Raw genomic sequence first — 24,036 nt, forward strand, 5'->3', positions numbered from 1 at the left:
CCAGCCCTCTTCTACTGGCAGGGGGTTGGTGCTGGACCTGTAGCTTCAGCTTTCCTCTACTGGCTGGGGGTTGGTGCGGGACCTGTAGATCCAGCCCCCCTCTACTGGCAGGGGGTTGGTGCTGGACCTGTAGCTCCAGCCCTCCTCTACTGGCAGGGGCTTGGTGCCAGACCTGTTCCTGGTTGATGGGGTTCTGCGAGTTCTTCTACTCCCCAAGCCCGGCCCGAGGCCAGGCTCGACTTGTGAGAGTTTGGTCCACCAGGCTGTTGCTTGGAGCGGTCCACAGGGCCACATACCCACCACAGCCCGGCTGATCCGGAACTTCTCTTAGAAAACAGTCCAATTTTCTCTTGAAGATGTCCATGGTTGTTCCGGCAATATTTCTTATAGTCGCTGGGAGGACGTTGAACAACCGCGGACCTCTGATGTTTATTCAGTGCTCTCTGATTGTGCCTATGGCACCTCTGCTCTTCACTGGTTTAATCTTGCATTTTCTTCAATATTGTTCACTCCAGTACGTTGTTATTTTACTGTGTAGATTTGGGACCTGACCCTCCAGTATTTTCCATGTGTATATTATGTGGTATCTCTCTCGTCTCCTTTCTAGAGAGTACATTTGGAGAGCTTTGAGACGATCCCAATAATTTAGGTGTTTTATGTCGTCTATGTGTGCCTTATATGTTCTCTGTATTCCCTCTATTTCAGCAATCTCTCCTGCTCTGAAGGGGGAAGTGAGTACTGAGCAGTACTCGAGACGGGAGAACACAAGTGACTTGAAGAGTACAACCATTGTGATGGGATCCCTGGATTTGAAAGTTCTCGTAATCCATCCGATCATTTTTCTGACTGACGCCTTGCTTGCTTGGTTATGCTCCCTAAACGTTAGATCGTCGGACATCATTATTCCCAAATCCTTGACATGCTGTTTTTCTACTATGGGAAGATTCGATTGTGTTTTGTACCCTGTATTATGTTTCAGATCCTCATTTTTGCCGAACCTGAGTACCTGAAATTTTCACTGTTAAACATCATGTTATTTTCTGCTGCCCAATCGAAAAACTTTGTTGACATCTGCTTGTATTTTTTCAATGTCTTCAGCAGAGGTAAGTTTCATGCTGATTTTTGTGTCATCTGCTAAGGACGACTCGAAGTTGTGACTTGTATTTTTGTCTATATCAGATATGAGAATAAGGAACAGTAGCGGTGCAAGGACTGTACCTTGAGGTACAGAGCTTTTAACATCGCTTGGACTCGATTTTATCTGATTGACTGTTACTCTTTGTGTTCTGTTCAACAGGAAATTGAGTATCCAGCGTCCTACTTTTCCAGTTATTCCCATTGACCTCATTTTGTGAGCTATCACCCCATGGTCACATTTGTTGAACCCCTTTGCAAAGTACAACATCAAAGTACCCCTTTACAACATCTGTATAAACATCATACAACGTATACAACGTATACAGCAGTATACAACATCTGCATTTTGCTTTTCTTCTAGAGCTTCTGGGATTTTGTCATAGTTGTGGGAACCGACCTGTGAGATTTACATTTATTTAATTTATATGAATTTATATTTACGTTAATTTATATACTGCGATAGCAATTTGTATAATGATAAGTGGACTGTATTTCTGCAATAATCTCAATCTCACAAATCGATCCTCTACACATTAGGGGGGGGGGGGTTTATATTAATTGAATATATATGCAGCCAATCAAACTACAGTATTAACTACATACATTGAAAAGGTTCCTTATCTTATTTGTACAGCAAGCTTTAGTCCACCAGGTATAACTAGGGTGTAGACACCAAATTATCCTCTTTGAGGTAGCTTCCATCACCCAGGTAACTGATGCACAAAGCATATGCTTCCTCGTCTTGACCTGTCAAAAGGGCGCTAGCTGTAAAGCCAGATTCTATATATGACAAGCTATATCAGAGAAAACACTATACATGGAACATGAAGACCTGGCTTAATTACCTTTAGTTTGAGGCTACCACGTGCTCTAACCGGGTCACCCTATATAATGACATTAATGGCCACTAATGATAGATAATGGGTTTCGGAAAGAACACTTAACTTGATTTGTAGACAGCGTGTTGATAATGGTACACTTTTGGTTTCCATAACACTACGTCCAAGTAAATTTAACAGGAGCCGTATTTGCTCCCGAGAGCCTCTGGTCTAGTATAAACAATGGCTGCCCCTTCCTCCTCACTCTGACGCCTGGCTTACATTGTCCACATGACAGAAAGTGATAGAAGGGTCACATTTACTCTACTTTAATATTGATAATTAAGTTAATTTATATGAGATGGTTTTATGATGGTAAAGTCCAAAGACTAATGTATTTAAGAATAATTCCCACCATAATAGGTGGAGAATATAATAGTATGTGGTGATGATATCCCGTTTTCTATAGACGGTAATTCCACTACAAGTTACGTTTTCTATGGGTAACTTGTTGGTAATACAGCAGCAATTATTATCTGTATGATTATTAAATGGTGTCGGATTTTCCGACAATAGTGGTTGAGTAACTGTGACAGACAGGATCTTCCCGCTCTAAATTCATGTTGTCCTGGATTGTGCAATTCATTGTTTTCCATAAAACTAGAAATTTGATTCCTAATCACTCTTTTAAACACTTTTATTATGTGTGATGTTAGTGCAACTGGCCAGTAATTTTTTGCCAAGGCTTTCCTTCCCCCCCCCCCCCCCTTGTGCAACGGAGCTATATCTGAAGATTTAAGTGCTGCTGGTATCTCCCCTGTATCCAGGCTCTTTCTCCATATTATGCTGCGTGCTCTCGCTACTGGTACTTTACATTTCTTTATGAGTATTGAATTCCATGAGTCAGGCCCAGGAGCTGAGTGCATAGGCATATTGTCAATTTCTCTTTCAAAGTCTTCCGAGTTTGTGGTAATATCCGTTATATTATCTGCAGCTTGAATGTCATTCATAATGAAGCTGTCTGGGTCATCAACTTTCATGTTGTTTATTGGTGTGCTAAACATAGCCTCATACTGGCCTCTTAGAATTTCACTAATCTCTTTGTTGTCCTCTGTGTACGTACCTTCATTTGTAATTAACGGTCCAATACTGGTCGAGGTTTTGGATTTTGATTTTGTGTATGAGAAAAAATATTTTGGATTTTTCCTTATCTCTTGTATAGCTTTCTGTTCCAATTCCATTTCCTAAGACTCATATGATCGTTTCACCGTTTGTTCTATTTCTTCGATCTCCCTGCTTAGGCTTGTTTTCCTTGCTTGTGATAGTTGTGTCTGCCGAAGCATTTCCGTTATTTTTTTCCTTCTCCTGTACAGTCGTCTGCGTTCTCTTTCTAGAGTGGTCCTCTTTCTGCCCCTCCTCATAGGCACGTGCTTCAAGCAGACCTTGTAAGCTTCAGCTGTCAGTTGAGCTATACCCTGTGTGGGAGTTTTGTCGCTTAAAACCGTCTCCCATTGAATGGTTGCAAGGTCTACATTTATTTTTTCCCAGTCAATCCTCCTATTGTTTAAATTGAATTGATTGAATATTCCTTCTTGCTTGTTGGGTCTCTTAGACCTACTACCGTTATTTATGCTAGTTCGCACTTCAATGAGCTTATGGTCTGAGTATGAAGTATCTGAGATTGTGATGTCTCTGATTAGTTCATCATTGTTTGTGAATAACAAGTCTAGTGTGTTTTCGTTCCTAGTTGGTTCTGTAATCTGTTGATTGAGCGAGAATTTGTCACAGAATCTCAAAAGTTCTCTGACCTGTGGTTGGTTATTTCCCGGGTCATTCCCTGCTATGATATTTGTGTTTGCCGTTCTCCATCTTAGACTCGGTAAATTGAAATCTCCAAGGAAGATAATATCTGGAGCTGGGTTTGCTAGGTTATCAAGTATGTTCTCTATTTTGTGCATCTGCTCTGTGAATTCCTCAACCGTTGTATCTGGCGGTTTATATATTAGAATAATAATTAGGTTTAGTTTCTCTACCTTAATTCCAAGTACCTCTACCACCTCATTAGTTTAGTTTGGTAGTTCTGTGCATACCAGGTCTTCTTAAATATACAGACCTACTCCTCCATTTGACCTAGTTTTTGTATCACATCTATATAAATTATAATTTGGAATCCAGATTTCACCATCCATGTAATCTTTTGTATGAGTTTCCGTGAATGCCCCAAATATTGAGTTTGACTCGAATAGGAGGCCATTTATGAACTTAACTTTATTCCTTGACTTTGGCTTTAAACCATGAATGTTTGCAAATATGAATGATTGTCCATATTGTGTGTCACTTCTGGAAGGTTTTGGTAGTCCTCCCTCCTCTCTACCCTAAGCTCCAGCCCAACCCCCCACTGCTGGCAGGGTGGATGGTGTTGGACCTGTAGCTCCAGCTCGCCTCTACTGGCAGGGAGTTGGTGCTGGACCTGTAGCTCCAGCCCGCTTCTACTGGCATGGGATTGGTGCTGGACCTGTAGATCCAGCCCCCTCTACTGGCAGGGTGGTTGGTGCTGGACCTGTAGCTCCAGCTCGCCTCTACTGGCAGGGGGTTGGTGCTGGGCCTGTAGCTCCAGCCCCCCTCTACTGGCAGGGGGTTGGTGCTGGACCTGTAGCTCCAGCCCCCCTCTACTGGCAGGGGGTTGGTGCTGGACCTGTAGCTCCAGCCCCCTTCTACTGGCAGGGGGTTGGTGCTGGACCTGTAGTTCCAGCCCGCTTCTACTGGCAGGGGGTTGGTGCTGGACCTGTAGCTCCACCCCCTCTACTGGCAGGGGTTGGTGCTGGAACTGTAGCTCCAGCCCTCCTCTACTGGCAGGGGTTAGTGCTGGAACTGTAGCTCCAGCCCACTTCTAATGGCTGGGGGTTGGTGCTGGACCTGTGGCTCCAGCCCCCCTCTACTGGCAGGGGTTAGTGCTGGAACTGTAGCTCCAGCCCACTTCTAATGGCAGGGGGTTGGTGCTGGAACTGTAGCTCCAGCCCCCCTCTACTGGCAGGGGTTAGTGCTGGAACTGTAGCTCCAGCCCACTTCTAATGGCAGGGGGTTGATGCTGGACCTGTAGCTCCAGCCCCCCTCTACTGGCAGGGGGTTGGTGCTGGACCTGTAGCTCAAGCCCACCTCTACTGGAAGGGGGTTGGTGCTGGACCTGTAGCTCCAGCTCGCCTCTACTGGCAGGGGGTTGGTGCTGGACCTGTAGTTCCAGCCCGCTTCTACTGGCAGGGGCTTGGTGCTGGACCTGTAGCTCCAGCCCACCTCTACTGGAAGGGGGTTGGTGCTGGACCTGTAGCTCCAGCCCCCCTCTACTGGCAGGGGGTTGGTGCTGGACCTGTAGCAACAGCCCCCCCTCTACTGGCAGGGGGTTGGTGCTGGACCTGTAGCTCCAGTCCCCCCTCTACTGGCAGGGGGTTGGTGCTGGACCTGTAGCTCCAGCCCCCTCTACTGGCAGGGGGTTGGTGCTGGACCTGTAGCTCCAGCCCCAATCTACTGGCAGGGAATTGGTGCTGGACCTGTAGCTCCAGCCCCCCTCTACTGGCAGGGAGTTGGTGCTGGACCTGTAGCTCCAGCCCCTGTCTACTGGCAGGGGGGTTGGTGCTGGACCTCCAGCCCCCCTCAACTGGCAAGGGGTTGTTGCTGGACCTGTAGCTCCAGCCCCCTCTACTGGCAGGGGGTTGGTGCTGGACCTGTAGCTCCAGCCCCCTTTCTACTGGCAGGGGGTTGGTGCTGGACCTGTAGCTCCAGCCCCCCTCTACTGGCAGGGGGTTGGTGCTAGACCTGTAGCTCCAGCCCCCCTCTACTGGCAGGGAGTTGGTGCTGGACCTGTCGCTCCAGCCCCTCTCTACTGGCAGGGGTTGGTGCTGGACCTGTAGCTCCAGCCCTCTCTACTGGCAGGGGTTGGTGCTGGACCTGTAGCTCCAGCCCCCCTCTACTGGCAGGGAGTTGGTGCTGGACCTGTAGCTCCAGCCCCTCTCTACTGGCAGGGGGGGTTGGTGCTGGACCTCCAGCCCCCCTCAACTGGCAAGGGGTTGTTGCTGGACCTGTAGCTCCAGCCCCCCTCTACTGGCAGGGGTTGGTGCTGGACCTGTAGCTACAGCCCCCCTCTACTGGCAGGGAGTTGGTGCTGGACCTGTAGCTCCAGCCCCTCTCTACTGGCAGGGGGGTTGGTGCTGGACCTCCAGCCCCCCTCAACTGGCAAGGGGTTGTTGCTGGACCTGTAGCTCCAGCCCCCCTCTACTTGCAGGGGGTTGGTGCTTGTCGGAAAATCCGACACCATTTTATATCATACAGATAATAGCTGTGTTGTATAAACAAGTTACCCATAGAAAACGTAACTTGTAGTGGAATTACCGTCTATAGAAAACGGGATATCATCACCACATACAATTATAATTCACCAGCTATTCTGCTGGGAATTATTCTTAAATACATTAGTCTTTGGACTTTACCATCATAAAAACATCTTATATAAATTAACTTAATTATCAATATTAAAGTAGAGTAAATGTGACCCTTCTATCACTTTTTGACATCTGGACAAGTAGGCCAGGCGTCAGAGGGAGGAAGGAGGGCAGCCATAGTTGATACGAGACCAGAGGCTCACACGGGAGCAAATTCAGCTCCTGTTAAATTTACTTGGACGTAGTGTTATGGAAACCAAAGGTGTACCATTGTCAACACGCTGTCTACAAATTCAAGTTAAGTGTCTATCCGAAACCCGTTTATCATTCATTTATGGCCATTAATGTCAGGATATAGGGTGACCCGGTTAGATCACGTGGAAGCCTCAAACTAAAGGTAATTAAGCCAGGTCTTCATGTTCCATGTACAGTTTTCTCTGAAATACTTGTCATATACTAGGTTTCTGGCTTCACAGCTAGCGCCCTTTTGACAGGTCAAGACGAGGATGCAAGATTTTGTGCACCAGTTACTGGGTGATATGGAAGCTACCTCAAAGAGGATAATTTGGTGTCTACACCCTAGTTATACCTGGTGGACTAACCTGCTGTACTATAAGATAAGGAACCTTTTCAATGTATGTAGTTACTGTAGTTTGATTGGCTGCATATATATTAATTTAATAAACCCCCCCTAATGTGTAGAGGATCGATTTGTGAGATTAAGAGATTATTGCAGAAATACAGTCCACTTATCATTATACAAATTGCTATCGAAGTATATAAATTAACGTAAATATAAATTCTATATATATTCATATAAATTAAATAAATATAAATCTCACAGGTCGGTTCCCACATTATTTGGTCATCTTCGAACCGGATGACGGATTATTTGATTCTTTGAACCCACATTTGGTCATCTTAGTACCGGATGAACCAGTTAACCAGTGGATTCATTAAATATACTAGTGCAGTGTTATTTAAACAAAGGCCAGCCAGTCAAAGACGGAAGCGTAGCCTCGAGGGAGCTCAGGAGCCTCCCTCAGTTCAGTTCAGCCTCATCAGCGGTTTCATGCACACCCACAGACATTTGGTGGCGTGTTATTCTGTGAAATGACAGCGCTAATATAGAAGCCAGCCAAATTAGTGGCTGGGGTCTTCGTGAGATTGTTCACGGATTTCGTGGTGTTATATTTCGCGAGAGATTATCTACGAATTTTGTGGACTTTATTTCGCGAGGTCACTAATAATATTTAATACTTCTAGACAATATTAGAAGTTTCATAGAGGCTAATTAAGAGGCTATTATCAATAATTGTGTATATTATTTCTCCAAAATAGAGAATTATTTAATATATATTGCACTAGTGATCTCAATATAATATTTACTAATTGCCAACCCACAACAGGGTAGGATACTGACTAGTTGAACTATTATTGTTCATCCTAGTCCCATTATTACTATAGTCAGTTGTACTATATTGAACAACCTAACACCATTAATGAATGGTCCAGACCCTATTTTGGGTGTAATTTTTATCAACTCGAATTGAGTTGTATATATAATAATTTACTTATGATCATTACACCTTTGAGTGATTAATTAGTGTCTCTACCATCCTAGGGTGATATAGAAGAGCTAACCTAAAGGTACTTCCAGTGACACTGGTTTATCACTCAAATCATTAGTGTGGATGATTGTATATATATAATGTGTATTAATTTTAAGTGCTAACCTCTAGTAGAGGTAGGATTATTGCCTAGTGAGTTCAGAATTAACCCTAGGCTACCATTAGTACTTGCTCACAATTTATGAGCCAGTGGTGCCCAATTAACAAGTCACCATGACTAATCCACAGAAAGCAAAGCGTGCTTTAATATCAAGCAAACGCCAACTAACAAGAGATCTCAACCAATATGAACAGTTGTTATATGAGCCTGTAATTAATTATCGTCGGTTGAAAATACCACTGTTACAGATTCAAACGCAATTGCATATATTGAAAGCAAATAGGAAATCTTACCAAAATCAGGTCCACGACGACGACATAGTAGTTGAAGATGTGGAACCATTCCTGTCTGACCTTGCACAATATGAAGAAGAAACTCAAGCCAGGTTGGAACATTTACACAGGATAATTGAATCAGAACAAATAGCAAGTACACCAAATAAAGTAGATAATGTTATGGATGATCTGGATCTTTTTGAGAATAAATGTAAAGCCAGATTAGATCCTTTAATCAACAAGGATAAAGCTTCACCCAGGAAAGCTTCACTCACTACAGCTTCACCCAATATTATACCACCAGAAATTAAGCAGTTCTCAGACAATTTATCCACAGTCTCTGTGGTTTCTGAAAACCCAATACCTGAGGCCACTAAGTTAACATGCCTCCAAACTAGAGGTGAAGCTGAACCAGTAGTAGAAAATGTAAATGAAAATAGCGACAGCACTAATTTCCCAGTCCAGCCTCCTAGGAATAATGCTGGCAATGAGAAAACTGTCATACATCTAGTACTACAATTGCTGGATTTACCTCAACCTGATCAGACTGCTGACTCATTACAATCCTTCAGCATGGAGTTTGAGTCACTACTAAGAATATTCAGTCTTAAGGTTGATATAACTACTAGTGAATGGATGACCAAAGTAGTCCTTCAACGAAAATTGTCCAGCGATATACTAGATGAATTATATGCACATCAACATAACACCATCCTGACAGTACAGGACATCACTGAAGGTTTACATTCCATCATAAACAAACGACGTGCAAATGAGGAAGTTAAAGCCTCATGCAAGCCTTCAGAAATAGAAAATAAGAGTCAATTAAAGGGTAAAACAACTACCCCAAATAAACATCAGTCAATTACTCTAACATCAAGTTGCAGAAAATCTGACAATGCAGCAGCATCCTCCAAGCCTACTGTTACTAGTTCACCCAAACCGGTAACTTCCAAACGTGCAGTAGGCTGGGGGACATGTATGTTCTGCAAAAGGAAACATTCAACATACTGTTGTGCTAATTATCCAACCAGAGACATTCGTATGGAGCGACTCCAGGAATTAGGGAGATGTGCAAGGTGTCTCAAGTCACACAACATAGACTATTGTGATACCCAATTCAACACCTGTAACAGGTGTAGAAGAGGTAGGCACCATGCAGCACTGTGCAAATATACGAAATTAACGTATTCAAGACCCAAGGTGGAAGATAGCATTCCCACCACAGTACAGTACTGCAAGGTGCAACAAACAAAGAGTGTCCAATCGGCAAAGTCTAAAGGTAATACGACTTTGCCTACTGCCAAAATTACCATTCTGAATAAGAGGGCCAAGGTCCATACCCGTGGGTTGTTTGACCAAGGATCCCAGAGAACATATATCACTAAAAAGTTGGCAGATGAATTACAATTAAGGCCTGTAGCCCAGATGTCATTCAACATCTCAGGGTTTGTAACAGATGCAGGACCTCAAGTCTACCAGGTGGCACAACCATCAGTACGTTTAGGCAGGTACGTCTGTCGAGTACAAGCCATTGTGGTGGACAAAATACCAGTAGACCTACAAGTTCAAGGTCTGAGAGTAACAGCCAAATTCCTGAGAAATAGAGGAATAAAATTGGCAGATAATATTAAGTCTGATCACCTCACTGACTTCGGTCTCCTTGTTGGGACAGACTATTGTCATCGATTCATTGGTAGCCCTACTAAATATCAGGGTATAACCATGTTAAACTCTGCAGGAGGTAAATTACTCTCAGGCCCAGTATCAAGCCTGAGGAGACCTATGCCTGCAGATAAACAATACCAATAGAAACTAAATTTGTCAGCTGATTATATTTCTCCAGTAGCATTATACTAAGGAGATTACAGCTGACTATAGTAACAGAGGTTGATGTTAGTATCATCATTTAAAGCTGGAGATGAGTTCATGAGGCCTCAGTGGCAAATCAGTGAACAGTAGCCTAAAACAGCTACAAGTCACTGCGACCAATGTCACTGAATCCACTGCAGTCTCAGAACCATACTTTACTTTAATGATGAGCTATTCAATCTTCTGAATCAATTAACTAAATTAAAACCCAATAAATCTGATGACTGATTTGATACATTTATTATTTAATCAAGATGTATTCCATGGGCCTCAGTGTTTATATATCAGTGACCAGTTACCTGAAGAAACTTCAAGTTATATCTGATGTCACTGATCTCACTGCAGTCCCTGAATCATACTTGACTGTAGTACTTGATCACATCCAGTCTTCTGGGTTAAATAATATGTAATAAGGCTTGAATATTAGCCTTTCAAGAGTTGACAGGGAAATGAAATTGCATTAGACTTCTAACCCCTGCAACTCTAGTACGGGACATCCGTCCTGTACGAACAGACGCACAAATGTGTGATTAATCTAATAATTCGAAGGAGGAGTATCGGTGTTCGTCTGTTCTAAATAGGACTTCGACCCGTGAGCAGCCCCCTGGGGAATTATGTCGGAAAATCCGACACCATTTTATATCATACAGATAATAGCTGTGTTGTATAAACAAGTTACCCATAGAAAACGTAACTTGTAGTGGAATTACCGTCTATAGAAAACGGGATATCATCACCACATACAATTATAATTCACCAGCTATTCTGCTGGGAATTATTCTTAAATACATTAGTCTTTGGACTTTACCATCATAAAAACATCTTATATAAATTAACTTAATTATCAATATTAAAGTAGAGTAAATGTGACCCTTCTATCACTTTTTGACATCTGGACAAGTAGGCCAGGCGTCAGAGGGAGGAAGGAGGGCAGCCATAGTTGATACGAGACCAGAGGCTCACACGGGAGCAAATTCAGCTCCTGTTAAATTTACTTGGACGTAGTGTTATGGAAACCAAAGGTGTACCATTGTCAACACGCTGTCTACAAATTCAAGTTAAGTGTCTATCCAAAACCCGTTTATCATTCATTTATGGCCATTAATGTCAGGATATAGGGTGACCCGGTTAGATCACGTGGAAGCCTCAAACTAAAGGTAATTAAGCCAGGTCTTCATGTTCCATGTACAGTTTTCTCTGAAATACTTGTCATATACTAGGTTTCTGGCTTCACAGCTAGCGCCCTTTTGACAGGTCAAGACGAGGATGCAAGATTTTGTGCACCAGTTACTGTGTGATATGGAAGCTACCTCAAAGAGGATAATTTGGTGTCTACACCCTAGTTATACCTGGTGGACTAACCTGCTGTACTATAAGATAAGGAACCTTTTCAATGTATGTAGTTACTGTAGTTTGATTGGCTGCATATATATTAATTTAATAAACCCCCCTAATGTGTAGAGGATCGATTTGTGAGATTAAGAGATTATTGCAGAAATACAGTCCACTTATCATTATACAAATTGCTATCGAAGTATACAAATTAACATAAATATAAATTCATATAAATTAAATAAATATAAATCTCACAGGTCGTTTCCCACAGTGCTGGACCTGTAGCTCCAGCCCCTCTCTACTGGCAGGGGGGTTGGTGCTGGACCTGTTTCTCCAGCCCCTTGCTACTGGCAAGGGGTTGGTGCTGGACCTGTAGCTCCAGGCCCCCTCTACTGGCAGGGGTTGGTGCTGGACCTGTAGCTCCAACCCCTCTCTACTGGCAGGGGGTTGGTGCTGGACCTGTAGCTGCAGCCCCCCTCTACTGGCACGGGGTTGGTGCTGGACCTCCAGCCCCCTTCTACTGGCGGGGAGGTTGGTGCTGGACCTGTTGCTCCAGCACCCTCTACTGGCAGGGGGTTGGTGCTGGACCTGTAGCTCCAGCCCCCTCTACTGGCAGAGGGTTGGTGCTGGACCTGTAGCTCCAGACCTCTTCTACTGGCAGGGGGTTGGTGCTGGACCTGTAGCTCCAGCCCCCCTCTTCTGGCAAGGGGTTGGTGGTGGCCCTGTAGCTCCAGCCCCCTCTATTGGCAAGGGGTTGGTGCTGGACCCGTAGCTCCAGCCCCTTCTATTGGCAAGGGGTTGGTGCTGGACCTGTAGCTCCAGCCCCTTCTATTGGCAGGGGGTTGGTGCTGGACCTGTAGCTTCCGCCCCCCTCTGCTGGCTTGAGGTTGGTGCTGGACCTGTAGCTCCCGCCCCCCTTTGCTGGCTGGAGGTTGGTGCTGGACCTGTAGCTCCAGCCCCCCCCTCTACTGGCTGGAGGTTGGTGCTGGCATTGTTTGGGAGTTTGTTGGCAGTTTCAAGGCTTCAGTCTCTTGGAACCCAGCAGTGTTTTTTTTGGTTCACTGTCTTCCTGGATGCTTTCCCGGTAGGTTGGTGGAGTGTCACCCGCTCTCTGTGCCTCTGTGAGGGGGGCCAGGATCCCGGGTTCAATCACCGAACCTGTGGCTCGGAGCCGGTAGCTGAGCGGACAGAACACTGGACGCGTGATCCTGTGATGCCGAGTTCGATTCTGGGTGCCAGTGAGAAACAACGGGCAGATTTTCTTTTACCTTGATGCCCCAGATACCTAGCAGTAAATATTTACCTCGGAGTTAGTCAGCTGGCATGAGCTGCTTCCTGGGGGTGGAGGCCTGGTCAAGGACCGGGCCGCGGGGACACTAAGCCCCGAAATCATCTCAAGATAACCTCAAGATAACCGTGCAGCACAGAAATGGTTCACATGTTTCCTTCCATCTGATGCCCCTGTTTACCTACCAGTAAATCTTTATCCAGGAGTTAAGCATCTATTGTGAATTGTATGTTAAGGAAAGTCTATAGTTGACCTTGGGGAACCTCGATATACTTAAGAACAAACTTCCTCTCCTCGAAACGCAACTCAATATCTTGTGATATGATCTATGAGAAAAAATAAAAAAACTTACTATTAAGTGCTTCTGGGGGATCTGTCCAGTGATTTCCTGAACTTTATCCATGATGTTGGAGGCTGAGGGTCCCAGGTGTACGGGGTCAGCTGTGGCACCTGTCTCTGTGGTCGTCATCTCCAGGGCCTCCCTGATGGTCTCCTGCACCTGTCATTACCAACACAAACATTAATGGTGGAGGCTGAGTCTCCCAGGTGTACGGGGTCAGCTGTGGCACCTGTCTCTGTGGTCATCATCTCCAGGGCCTCCCTGATGGTCTCCTGCACCTGTCATTACCAACACAAACATTAGTGTGGAACCTGGACTATAATGAGGCATCAGGCGCTGAGTAAAGTAACTGGACTATAATGAAGCATCAGAATGAGTAAGTAATTTGATAACATAAGTAATTTTGTTTCTCTACACTGACCACAGTGTAGAGAAACACCAAGATGACAGTTGACTTTATTAATAAAAATGTTTCAGGTGTTAGAGCAAAATGTTTCCTATATATAAAGTCAACTCTCATCTTGATGTGTCTCCATGTCAAAAGTGTTTATATAGAGGCAATACTACACTCAGTTGAGTGAGAACAATGTGACCTTCAGCAGCGTACCTTCACTGAGGTGTGAACAGTCATGACATCTGGGAAGAGTTCCTGGCACTTCTTGAGCCAATCTTCTACCTTCATGCTGCACTCATCAGCTGTGCCTATGGTTGTGTAAACTTCCTGTGGAGTGTTGACTGTGTCGAGGCTCCCCAACATGGCCTGCAGCTGAGTCTTCCCTTCCTCTCCTTGTGTTGTCATATCCACCACACTGGTATCCTCCAGTTCCAAGATCTTCATTGCTGACTTGTTCTGCTCTACCAGAGCATAGAGTCTGTCCTGGAGCTGGAGGTGGTGAGTCTTCCAGTCCCCCAGCTGCCCCCGGTACTCCCCCAGCTGGGACAGTACCTCTTCACAGCTAGTAATGAGGCTGCTGATGCTGCTCTTCTGCTCCTGCACCAGGGAATGTAACTTCTTTTTTACTGGTACAGTTTTCTTTTGTGTTAGCTGGATATTTTTGAGTTTCCTAACAAATGCCTCCACAGCATAGCTAATTGGGAACTGAGTAGCAGCTGTGGCAGCGTGCTGGGCCCGGCAGCTGGGGCAGGTCAGTTGACCATTCTCGATAGCATTGTCAATACACTGGGAGCAGAATGTGTAGCCGCACGGCAGTGTGCGAGGCCGTAACTGATTGTCATCATAATCGTTATAACACACTGAACATTCCTCTGGCTTGTTATCCTGTGGAAAGAATATTTGGTTAAGCTATATGTATTATTACAGTACAGTGTCACCTCGAAAAAAAGTAATATTACAGTACAGGTACTTTTTTTACTAATAGTAATTATATAATATTTACATACATTTTTTGTATTAGCTATTCTAGAGCAGAGTTAATATTACTGACAGATTAACATATCCACAGAAGGGCCAATATTTTTTGTAAATATATCCCGGAGTATAGGATAATATTTTTAGGTAACATATTGCAGTAGGGCTGCTTGTAAGCCGTACCCGAGATTACAGACTAACAAAACCCGTCCTTACTTTCTTACGAATATTGGAAGGAAATGTATGTATCATATGTGATAATGGAGGAAAGATCAAGTATTCTTAGTTTAAGTTGGTCTTAATCCCTCGAAAGGGAAGACAACGAAGGGAGCGCAAGTCCCTCAAGATGCTCACAAAGTAATGGGAGTACTTAAGTGAATTTTCGTTGTGGGAGATTCCCAGGTGAGGTATTTGGCTAGAACGTTTTGTGCCAGGAATAGGGGGAACAAGTTAAGGGTTTGCTATTCGAGAGCAGGAGTTGGTGATTCATTCATTCATTGTTAACAACATGAATGATATTATGGCTGGAAATGGGAACAAACCCATTATTTGTATCAGTGCCGGTGAAAATGTTGTAGAACGAGTTAGGAATGAGACACTGATACAGTGGTCTAAGACAGCCATAGAATTAGTTGGGAGCAAGGGAAGAATCCCAGTCATATGTGGCATTCTTCCAAGAAAGGGAGTTGGAAATGAATAGTTGATGAGAGCACTTGGTGTCAATTGCCAACTGGACAAATATTGCAAATTAAATGCAATATCATTCATAGACAACTGGGAACACTTCAAGGGAAGAAATGACATGTATGCTCGCGATGAAGTACATCTATCTAGGGCTGGGGTGGTTGCTGTTGCCAACTCATTGGAACCTGTGGTTGGAGGCATTTGTTTGGGTTTAAACTGTAACTGGATAGTGGCATAGAAATTGATATGGAGAAAGGAGGTAATAAAAGTATGTGTTAGTGGGGGAAGCAAATTGGCAAAAATGAACAGAGAAAGAGAAACGCCTCAAAATAACAATACACTTAAGGTATATTACACTAATAGTAGGAGTCTAAGAAACAAAATACACAATTTAAATGCTCGTCTGCACACAAAAAAATTATATTATTGCACTTACCGAAACATGGATGAAAGTAGAAAATAGAGAACTATTAGCTGCATATCAAATAAACGTATTTAAACTATTTCACACAGATAGATATATTAGACGAGGAAGGGGGAGTAGCCATATATGTTGGGGAAAATTTGAATTGTATTCTCAAAGAGGGAATCAAAACTGAGCTACACACAGAAACTATTTGGTTAGAATTAAAGGAAAAAGCTAAAAATCTTATAATAGGAGTTATATAAAATCCACCAAACTTAGACAGGATGGAAGCAAAGCATCTATGGGGTGAAATATCTAGAGCATCTAGGTCAAGCAGTATTTGTGTCATGAGTGACTATAATTTTAGTGGAATAAACTGGATTAACAGAACTGGGGAATAATGAAGCAGAAGATTTTCTAAAATTAATTGATGATTGCTTTCTTAATCATCACATTAAGGAACCAACATGGGAAAATAATATTTTAAACTTAGTGTTAACAGGGAAACACAAATTAATGAAATTGAAATAGGGAGTGAGCTAGGGAACAGAGATCATAAGAAATCAGATTTAGCGTAGAATGGAATAGATTTATATGAGAAAATTCTGTTAAGGTGCCAGATTTGTGTCATGAGTGACTATAATTTTAGTGGAATAAACTGGATTAACAGAACTGGGGAATAATGAAGCAGAAGATTTTCTAAAATTAATTGATGATTGCTTTCTTAATCATCACATTAAGGAACCAACATGGGAAAATAATATTTTAAACTTAGTGTTAACAGGGAAACACAAATTAATGAAATTGAAATAGGGAGTGAGCTAGGGAACAGAGATCATAAGAAATCAGATTTAGCGTAGAATGGAATAGATTTATATGAGAAAATTCTGTTAAGGTGCCAGATTTTCAAAAAGCTGATTTTAATGGTCAAAGAATTTTTTTGGGTGAAATGGAGTGGAAAGTCCTGGGCATGGGGAGTGGGCTGGTCTTGGTGCGAGACGAGAACCCAGCAATTGGTGATGTAAAGAGGGATTTCAATGTGTATTCAAAATTTAACTTATCTAAAAAAATTCTAAACAAAGCACAGGAACGTAGTATGCCATACAAATTGAATAGATCCAATTCTAATGACCCGAAATGGATAACAAAGGATCTGAAGAACCTTATATGTAGAAAGAGAGCTTGGTACAAAAGGATTAGAAATGGGGAATTCAGTTTAGAACAAGAATTCATCCAACTGGTTAGAAATGTTAAAAAACCAGCATTGCATGTAATGAAACACCATTTTCTGAGTGAGTCCCTTCGACTTCCCAGAGCTATCGAGGCTGATAAAGACATCCCTAACCTTTGGCATCACTCAGTGTGGATGGAGTTCTAGGCCTACCGGGGACCACAAGCCTTCTCAGAGAGGCACGAGGAGCAATGGCCTATAGAAATGCACATGTGATTTGGAGCATTCTATATCTGCCATCGACAGGGACAGGCACCCTGAAAGGTAAGCGTCTCAAAACAAACCCATATTCTGGTTAAAACAACAAAAATAGCCAAACAAGTGGACAGAACTCCCCAAATGAAAACGAGCAATCAAGCACGATGTCAAACGAGCTGTGCAGCATGTCTGCGCAGCTCCACCCTCCCCGGGAGGGGGGGGGGTGGAGCTGTCCAACTTAGGCTGGCTGTCAAAACATGCGAAAAAACGCCAACTAAGGGGAGGGAGGGTTTGACGGGGAGCCTCCGGGGGTTAACCCAGAAAATGGCGTTTCATTACATTCAACGTTGGTTTTCTGGAGGAAACCCCTTCGGCTCCCTGGAACTACTTAACCAAAGACAAAAACTAGAGGAACTTACCCGGGAGTCGATCAATACTCACATCTCAACACGAAATCGAGACAATAGGCTGCAACCACCGACCCAAAGCGACACAGGCCCGACTAGGCCCAAGAACATTCATGAGGTAGCATGCAGCCAGGACCCTGTTTGACCGCCAAAAAACCCCGTGCCCGATTGTCAGCCCAAGAAATGTTACCGAAGATGGCAGCAAGAGCAGCAAACTTACGAACGTCATGGGCACGGAGATAGACCACAAGCTAGGTGGACCGAATAACCCTGTGGAAAACCTGAGAGACCCACCCCCGGGAACAGGGAAGAATGGAAACCGGAGCATTTCAAAGCGCGTCCCCGGCCACTGAGGCTGTGGCATGCAAATAACGGCAGAGCTCTGCAACCGGACGCAACACATGATGAACCCCGGCCTGACCAAAGTTAATTGATGATCTCTGTCAGAAAAGAAGACTGCTGCAAGCAAACAACCTAACACAAAGGACCAAAGGAGTAGAAACCCCTGTGCCGGAGGAGAGCATGAAGCTCCCCCGACCCGACCCCCAGAGGCCAATGTTAACAAGAAAAGAGCTTCGGAAAACCAATCCAGAACTGAAGGGGTCACAAGAAACTGAGAAGAGAGGAGAAAGCCCCAAATCGAAGGACCAGGACGGCTCAAGCGGCACATGAACAGGCCGGAGGTGAATCACGCCAGAGACAGCCCGCGAATTGGTGCAGAAGGAACACCAAAACCAAAGCAAACCGGAGAAGCTCCACCAGTGCCGCACAAGACAAGGTGACAGTATGTGGTAAGATGACAGTCCTGAACCTCCACAAAAGAAGGATAAGACTACACCAAAAAAAACGCAGCCTACCTACGAAGGGACAAAAAGAAAAGGGAAGGACCACCAAAAAAAAACATACCGCTGCCGAGACGAAGCACACAGGTGGGACATCATCAACAAAGCCACCTGAACACCAACAGATGGTGAGAGACTCGAGACAGAAATACCAGACTGGAAGACTCGAGGCGGAAACCGAACCAGCCCCATCACAGATCGGACCGAGCATGGGAAGAGGCGGAGCTGCGGGAAAACCCCGGATGCGAACACTGAGCAAGCAGCGCCGGAAATCAAGGCAAGCAAGGAACCAGATGGAACGTCTGCCATACAGAAAATTCCCCAATACTAGCGAGCTCCTCAGGAGATCGGAGACGCCGTGGTCCCGTCGCGAAACTCGTGAGAAGTGTCATCTTGAGATGAGGAACGTGTCAACTGGTGGGTTAAGCCAGGAAACCAGGAACTCAACCCGGCGAGTCGGGAAAGAACCAACTCGGGTGAGCAGACATGCCCCTTCCAAGGGGTAACCCTCCAGGACCCCTGAAGGACCAACAAGTTCGACAACGGATAACAACATGAAGCCGCTAGCAGAAAAACGCCGAACCACAGACGCTGCAAACAGCAAAAACTAAATTGCGATGAAAACCTAAGAGTCAGGGCCCAGGTCGAGGTCAACGAGAAAGTAAGCACCACGACCCGAAATGCAAGACGCGATGCAAAAAATAGGGACACCGAATCCTACAGGAGCAATGCAACCAGCCCCGGCAAGGCAGAACGACGCACGCAAACAAAAACATGCCGTCCAGAAAGAAACACAAAGAAAAGGCCAGAGCCAGGGCCGTAAACCTAGCATCTCCTGACCCAACGAAAAGACACTGTAGGGGCAGGAGAGGACAAACGGAATCTACATCCACCTGCATACAGGGCAACCCAGAAGCTGGTAATGACATACAAGGAGAAGATGAAAGAACACAGGATCATATCTGAGCGCGCGAACTGTGCAAAATCAGGGAACTGAACATGGACATAGTCCAACCTAGCACAAACATTAGTATAGCCAATATGCACATACTAAAAAACACAATGTGTAGTATAGAGATAGGAAATGACCTTAAAGACAGTCCAAGCACCAACAACTAGGGACAAGAGAGTAGAAGCAATATGAGGAACAAAGAAGACTGAGGGAGCAAATGGGAATGTCATGAACTGGACCTACTACTACACACACACACATACACACAGAGAATCCAATGGATATGGAAGGGCTCACCCCAGGAACTGCACGACGGTCAATGAACGAGTGTCCAGAGAGCATAGTGGGAGTCAAAGAAGGAGCGGCCAGAGGCAAGAAAAGACCCAGGCACTGAAAGACTAAAGAAAGAACTCGAAAGACGGAGCTGTGCCCCCACCGTGTAATGAATAACAATACAGATTGACAAAGAAAGGACACGGTAAGAAGCACGCAATGGCCCATACAAAATGCCACAAACAATACCCAACACTCCGTGAACCGCGAACCAGCACCTGGCCAAAAGTGTTGCCAGATCGTATAAGCTCACCTGTAGAGCGTATGCACTATCGTGTCATGACACAGCATAGCCTTATAATATTCCAAGAGCATCGCTAGTGGAATACAGCCAGAGTTGCATGTGCAGGAGGAGAAGACGAGGAGTAGAGGTGGATGCGGAGTCATACACCCGTATGCAGAGAAAAGAACTAGGTGTCCTCCCCATGTACATAATCTAGAACACCCCCCAGTATCTATTGGGCTCTGACTGGAGAGATAAGAGGAGTGAGAGTGGCGAAGTACCCGAGAGAAAAGGACGCGGAACACCAACACTTGTGTACACTGTCCATAAACAAAACAAACACCCGCGGCTAATACGCAGGACACATGAGGTCTGAACCACACAGTTTCCTGGCTACCCACCTGGTGGGGGAGGGTGCCAACTAGGTGTATTTAACGATTATTATCAACGCCGAGACAGAGCACGGAGAGAAGATGTAGGTATAAATAATTAGATATAGTATCAAAAACCAAGAAGGAGCACTGAAGAGGACCAACGAGTCCTATAAAGAACTGAAGATAAGCCTCACCGGAAGCTGCCAGACGTTCCAATAATATGGGAAGTATCGAAGACCTCCCCAAACCTTTGAGATCCTAGAGAAGCAAACAAAATCATGAAGGCTCATATGGGCCTAGCAATATCCGAGACCAATGGTCATGCAGGATCCTGATACGAGAAGAACAAGACTGTGACATGATGGAGAATACATGTCCAAGTTAAGAAGGGTGAGAAAGTGGCGAAAAGTACCCACCGGCAGGACGGAACCGACTGACCCGAAGGGATATGGAACCGAACCCAGGGAGGGGTCGACGCCCAAAAAACTTGTAAGCAGAGGAGGAAAAGGAAAACCCTACTCCCCGTAACGGCAAGCCCTGCTCAAGATTGGAAAACCCCCGGCAGGGTCCAATGGGGCCCAAAACTCCCAAGGCAACTCCTCCCCAACCCTAGGAATCTTCACATCAGGCCCCGGGAGCGAGTCATCCACCAAAGCCCCTTCCTCACAAGAAAATGCCGGAAAAACAGGATGAGAGGGGGCCCATTGGTCAGACCCCGGTACTACAGCTGGAGGAACCGACTCGAATGCCTCCATCGACTCCCTGGAAGGGGCAACCCCTGACACTGCCCGAGTAGCAGAAACCTCTAAACCCTGCCCCAACTACGAAGCCCTCAGATGCTTCGGAGCAGGAAGCAAGGGAAGGGGGGGGGGCAGAATGAACCACAGCAGGGGCTGAACGAAGGGGTGCGGACTGAATCAAGGTCGAAGCGACCAACAACCCCAAGTCCGGGTCACTATAAGCAAAACAGGGCAACCTTGGGGGCATCCGGGGAAGCAACTAACGAAGCATGCAACACCTCACCCCTCTGTGCCCGAAGAAAATCATCATCAGAGTGGGTGAATTGAGTCACAAACAAGCAACAGTGCTTGCAGGACTCAGGGTCGAAGGTGTCACTAACCCAACAGGCAGCATGACGGTGGCAAACACAATGAGCGTTGCCCTGAGACAAGGGGACAGAGCAACCCTCAAACGTGCACAAAGTGAGAGGAGACCCAGGGTCACATCCATCGGACCCGTGCACCTCCTCGGGAACTCCCGGGGCCCTTACACTGGTATCGCTAAGGGTAAGCCCAGGCGGGGTACTGCTAACCGGCACCTAACAAGTCTACCAAACAAACTGCAAAAGCTGAACAACCGGGACGTATCCACGTATGGGGGCGAAACAAGGGGTACCACCAGACACAAGAAGTCAACACCCTAACTAACAGGGGCTAGGGACACAAAGGCAGACCCCCTACCAGGCTAAAACACAAAAAAGAAAAACCCTGCAAAAGGATAACATACCCAAGAGGAACAGAGACGGCTGCTGTAATAGGTGAAAATTAGCTGCGCAGTACCCCGCGCCCCACCAGTGCAAAAAACTACCACTTACCCCAAGGTAAAGAAAAGAGGAAAACCCTCAACACTCGGGGTGGTCAATTACCAAGCAGCAAAAGACTATAGAGGTAGACCCTAATGTGACTTGTAACCCCAAACCCCAAGGGCAGTACTTACAGGGCACTCAAGGAAGGTAACCCTAAGCACATGCAGCCCGAGTACCTGTGAATATTACTCCCAGCTCACAATCCACAGTAAGAGCAGTACTGAACAACAAGCACAGCACAGCAAGAGAATCCAGAGCTGGAGCCACCCGACCGTGCCACTATCTGCTTGATACCTGCTTGATGGGGTTCTGGGAGTTGTTCTACTCCCCAAGCCCGGCCCGAGGCCAGGCTCGACTTGTGAGAGTATGGTCCACCAGGCTGTTGCTTGGAGCGGTCCACAGGCCTACATACCCACCACAGCCCGGCTGATCTGGAATTTCTCTTAGAAAACAGTCCAGTTTTCTCTTGAAGATGTCCACGATTGTTCCGGCAATATTTCTTATGCTCGCTGGGAGGACGTTGAACAACCGCGGACCTCTGAACTTCATAGTGTTCTCTGATTGTGCCTATGGCACCTCTGTTCTTCACTGGTTCAATCTTGCATTTTCTTCCATATCGTTCACTTTAGTACATTGTTATTTTACAGTGTAGATTTGGGACATGGCCCTCCAGTATTTTCCATGTGTATATTATTTGGTATCTCTCTCGTTTCCTTTCTACAGAGTACATTTGGAGAGCTTTTAGACGATCCCAATAATTTATCTCGTCTATGCGTGCCGTATATGTTCTCTGTATTCCCTCTATTTCAGCAATCTCTTCTGCTCTGAAGGGGTAAGTGAGTACTGAGCAGTACTCGAGATGGGACAACACAAGTGACTTGAAGAGTACAACCATTGTGATGGGATCCCTGGATTTGAAAGTTCTCGTAATCCATCCTATCATTTTTCTGGCTGACGCAATATTTGCTTGGTTATGCTCCCTAAACGTTAGATCGTCGGACATCATTATTCCCAAATCCTTGACAAGCTGTTTTTCTACTATGGGAAGATTCGATTGTGTTTTGTACCCTGTATTATGTTTCAGATCCTCATTTTTGCCGTACCTGAGTACCTGAAATTTATCACTGTTAAACATCATGTTATTTTCTGCTGCCCAATCGAAAACTTTGTTGACATCTGCTTGTAATTTTTCAATGTCTTCAGCAGAGGTAATTTTCATGCTGATTTTTGTGTCATCTGCAAAGGATGACACGAAGATGTGACGTGTGTTTTTGTCTATATCTGATATGAGAATAATGAACAGTAGCGGTGCAAGGACTGTACCTCGAGGTACAGAGCTTTTAACTTTGCTTGGACTCGATTTTATTTGATTGACTGTTACTCTTTGTGTTCTGTTCGACAGGAAATTGAGTATCCAGCGTCCTACTTTTCCAGTTATTCCCTTTGACCTCATTTTGTGTGCTATCACCTCATGGTCACATTTGTCGAACGCCTTTGCAAAGTCTGTGTATACAACATCTGCATTTTGCTTTTCTTCTAGAGCTTCTGTGATTTTGTCATAGTGGTTGAGTAACTGTGACAGACAGGATCTTCCTGTTCTAAATCCATGTTGTCCTGGGTTGTGCAACTCATTGTTTTCCATAAAACTAGAAATTTGATTCCTAATCACTCTTTCAAGCACTTTTATTATGTGTGATGTTAGTGCAACTGGCCTATAATTTTTTGCCAAGGCTTTACTCCCCCCCCCCTTCCCTTGTGCAAAGGAGCTATATTTGCAGATTTAAGTGCTGCTGGTATCTCCCCTGTATCTAGGTTCTTTCTCCATATTATGCTGAGTGCTCGTGCTACTGGTACTTTACATTCCTTTATGAATATATCATGGCGTGGTATCGGTGAACGGTTCTGGTTTCCTGCCTCAGGTAGAAGAGGAGGTCGATGATGATGACCTCTGGTGGGTTGCGTATCGAGATCAATGCCATCTAGGTTGTGGCTTCAATTTACAATGTCAATTTCCCGGTTAAAGGGTGTTATCCTAGGGCCACCTAGTATACTGTCTGTCTAGCTAAGGACGTTTTATCTTCACAGAGGTGACAAGGGCGACGATGGCGTCGTGGAGGGCAGTTCACCTTGGGCAGGACTAAGTGGCCGCCGTCGGTAAGAGCAGCATGTTAGCTGCTGATGTATGCAGTGTTGTATGGCCTGA

The 24,036-nt window shown here is 45.1% G+C and overlaps 1 protein-coding gene across 1 annotated transcript in view; it reads right to left on the minus strand.

The window, feature by feature from the left end:
* LOC138372424 (tripartite motif-containing protein 59-like) overlaps positions 1-24,036 on the minus strand; it is a 60,017-nt gene that overhangs the window by 14,132 nt on the left and 21,849 nt on the right. The window contains exons 3-4 of the mRNA XM_069337912.1: positions 13,837-14,508; positions 13,242-13,388 (exon numbers count right to left, since the gene is read on the minus strand). Coding sequence (XP_069194013.1) covers positions 13,242-13,388; positions 13,837-14,508 — 819 coding nt within the window. The remainder of the gene's footprint in view (positions 1-13,241; positions 13,389-13,836; positions 14,509-24,036) is intronic.

Source organism: Procambarus clarkii, chromosome 38 (assembly GCF_040958095.1).
Source record: "Procambarus clarkii isolate CNS0578487 chromosome 38, FALCON_Pclarkii_2.0, whole genome shotgun sequence".
Classification (NCBI taxonomy): domain Eukaryota; kingdom Metazoa; phylum Arthropoda; class Malacostraca; order Decapoda; family Cambaridae; genus Procambarus; species Procambarus clarkii.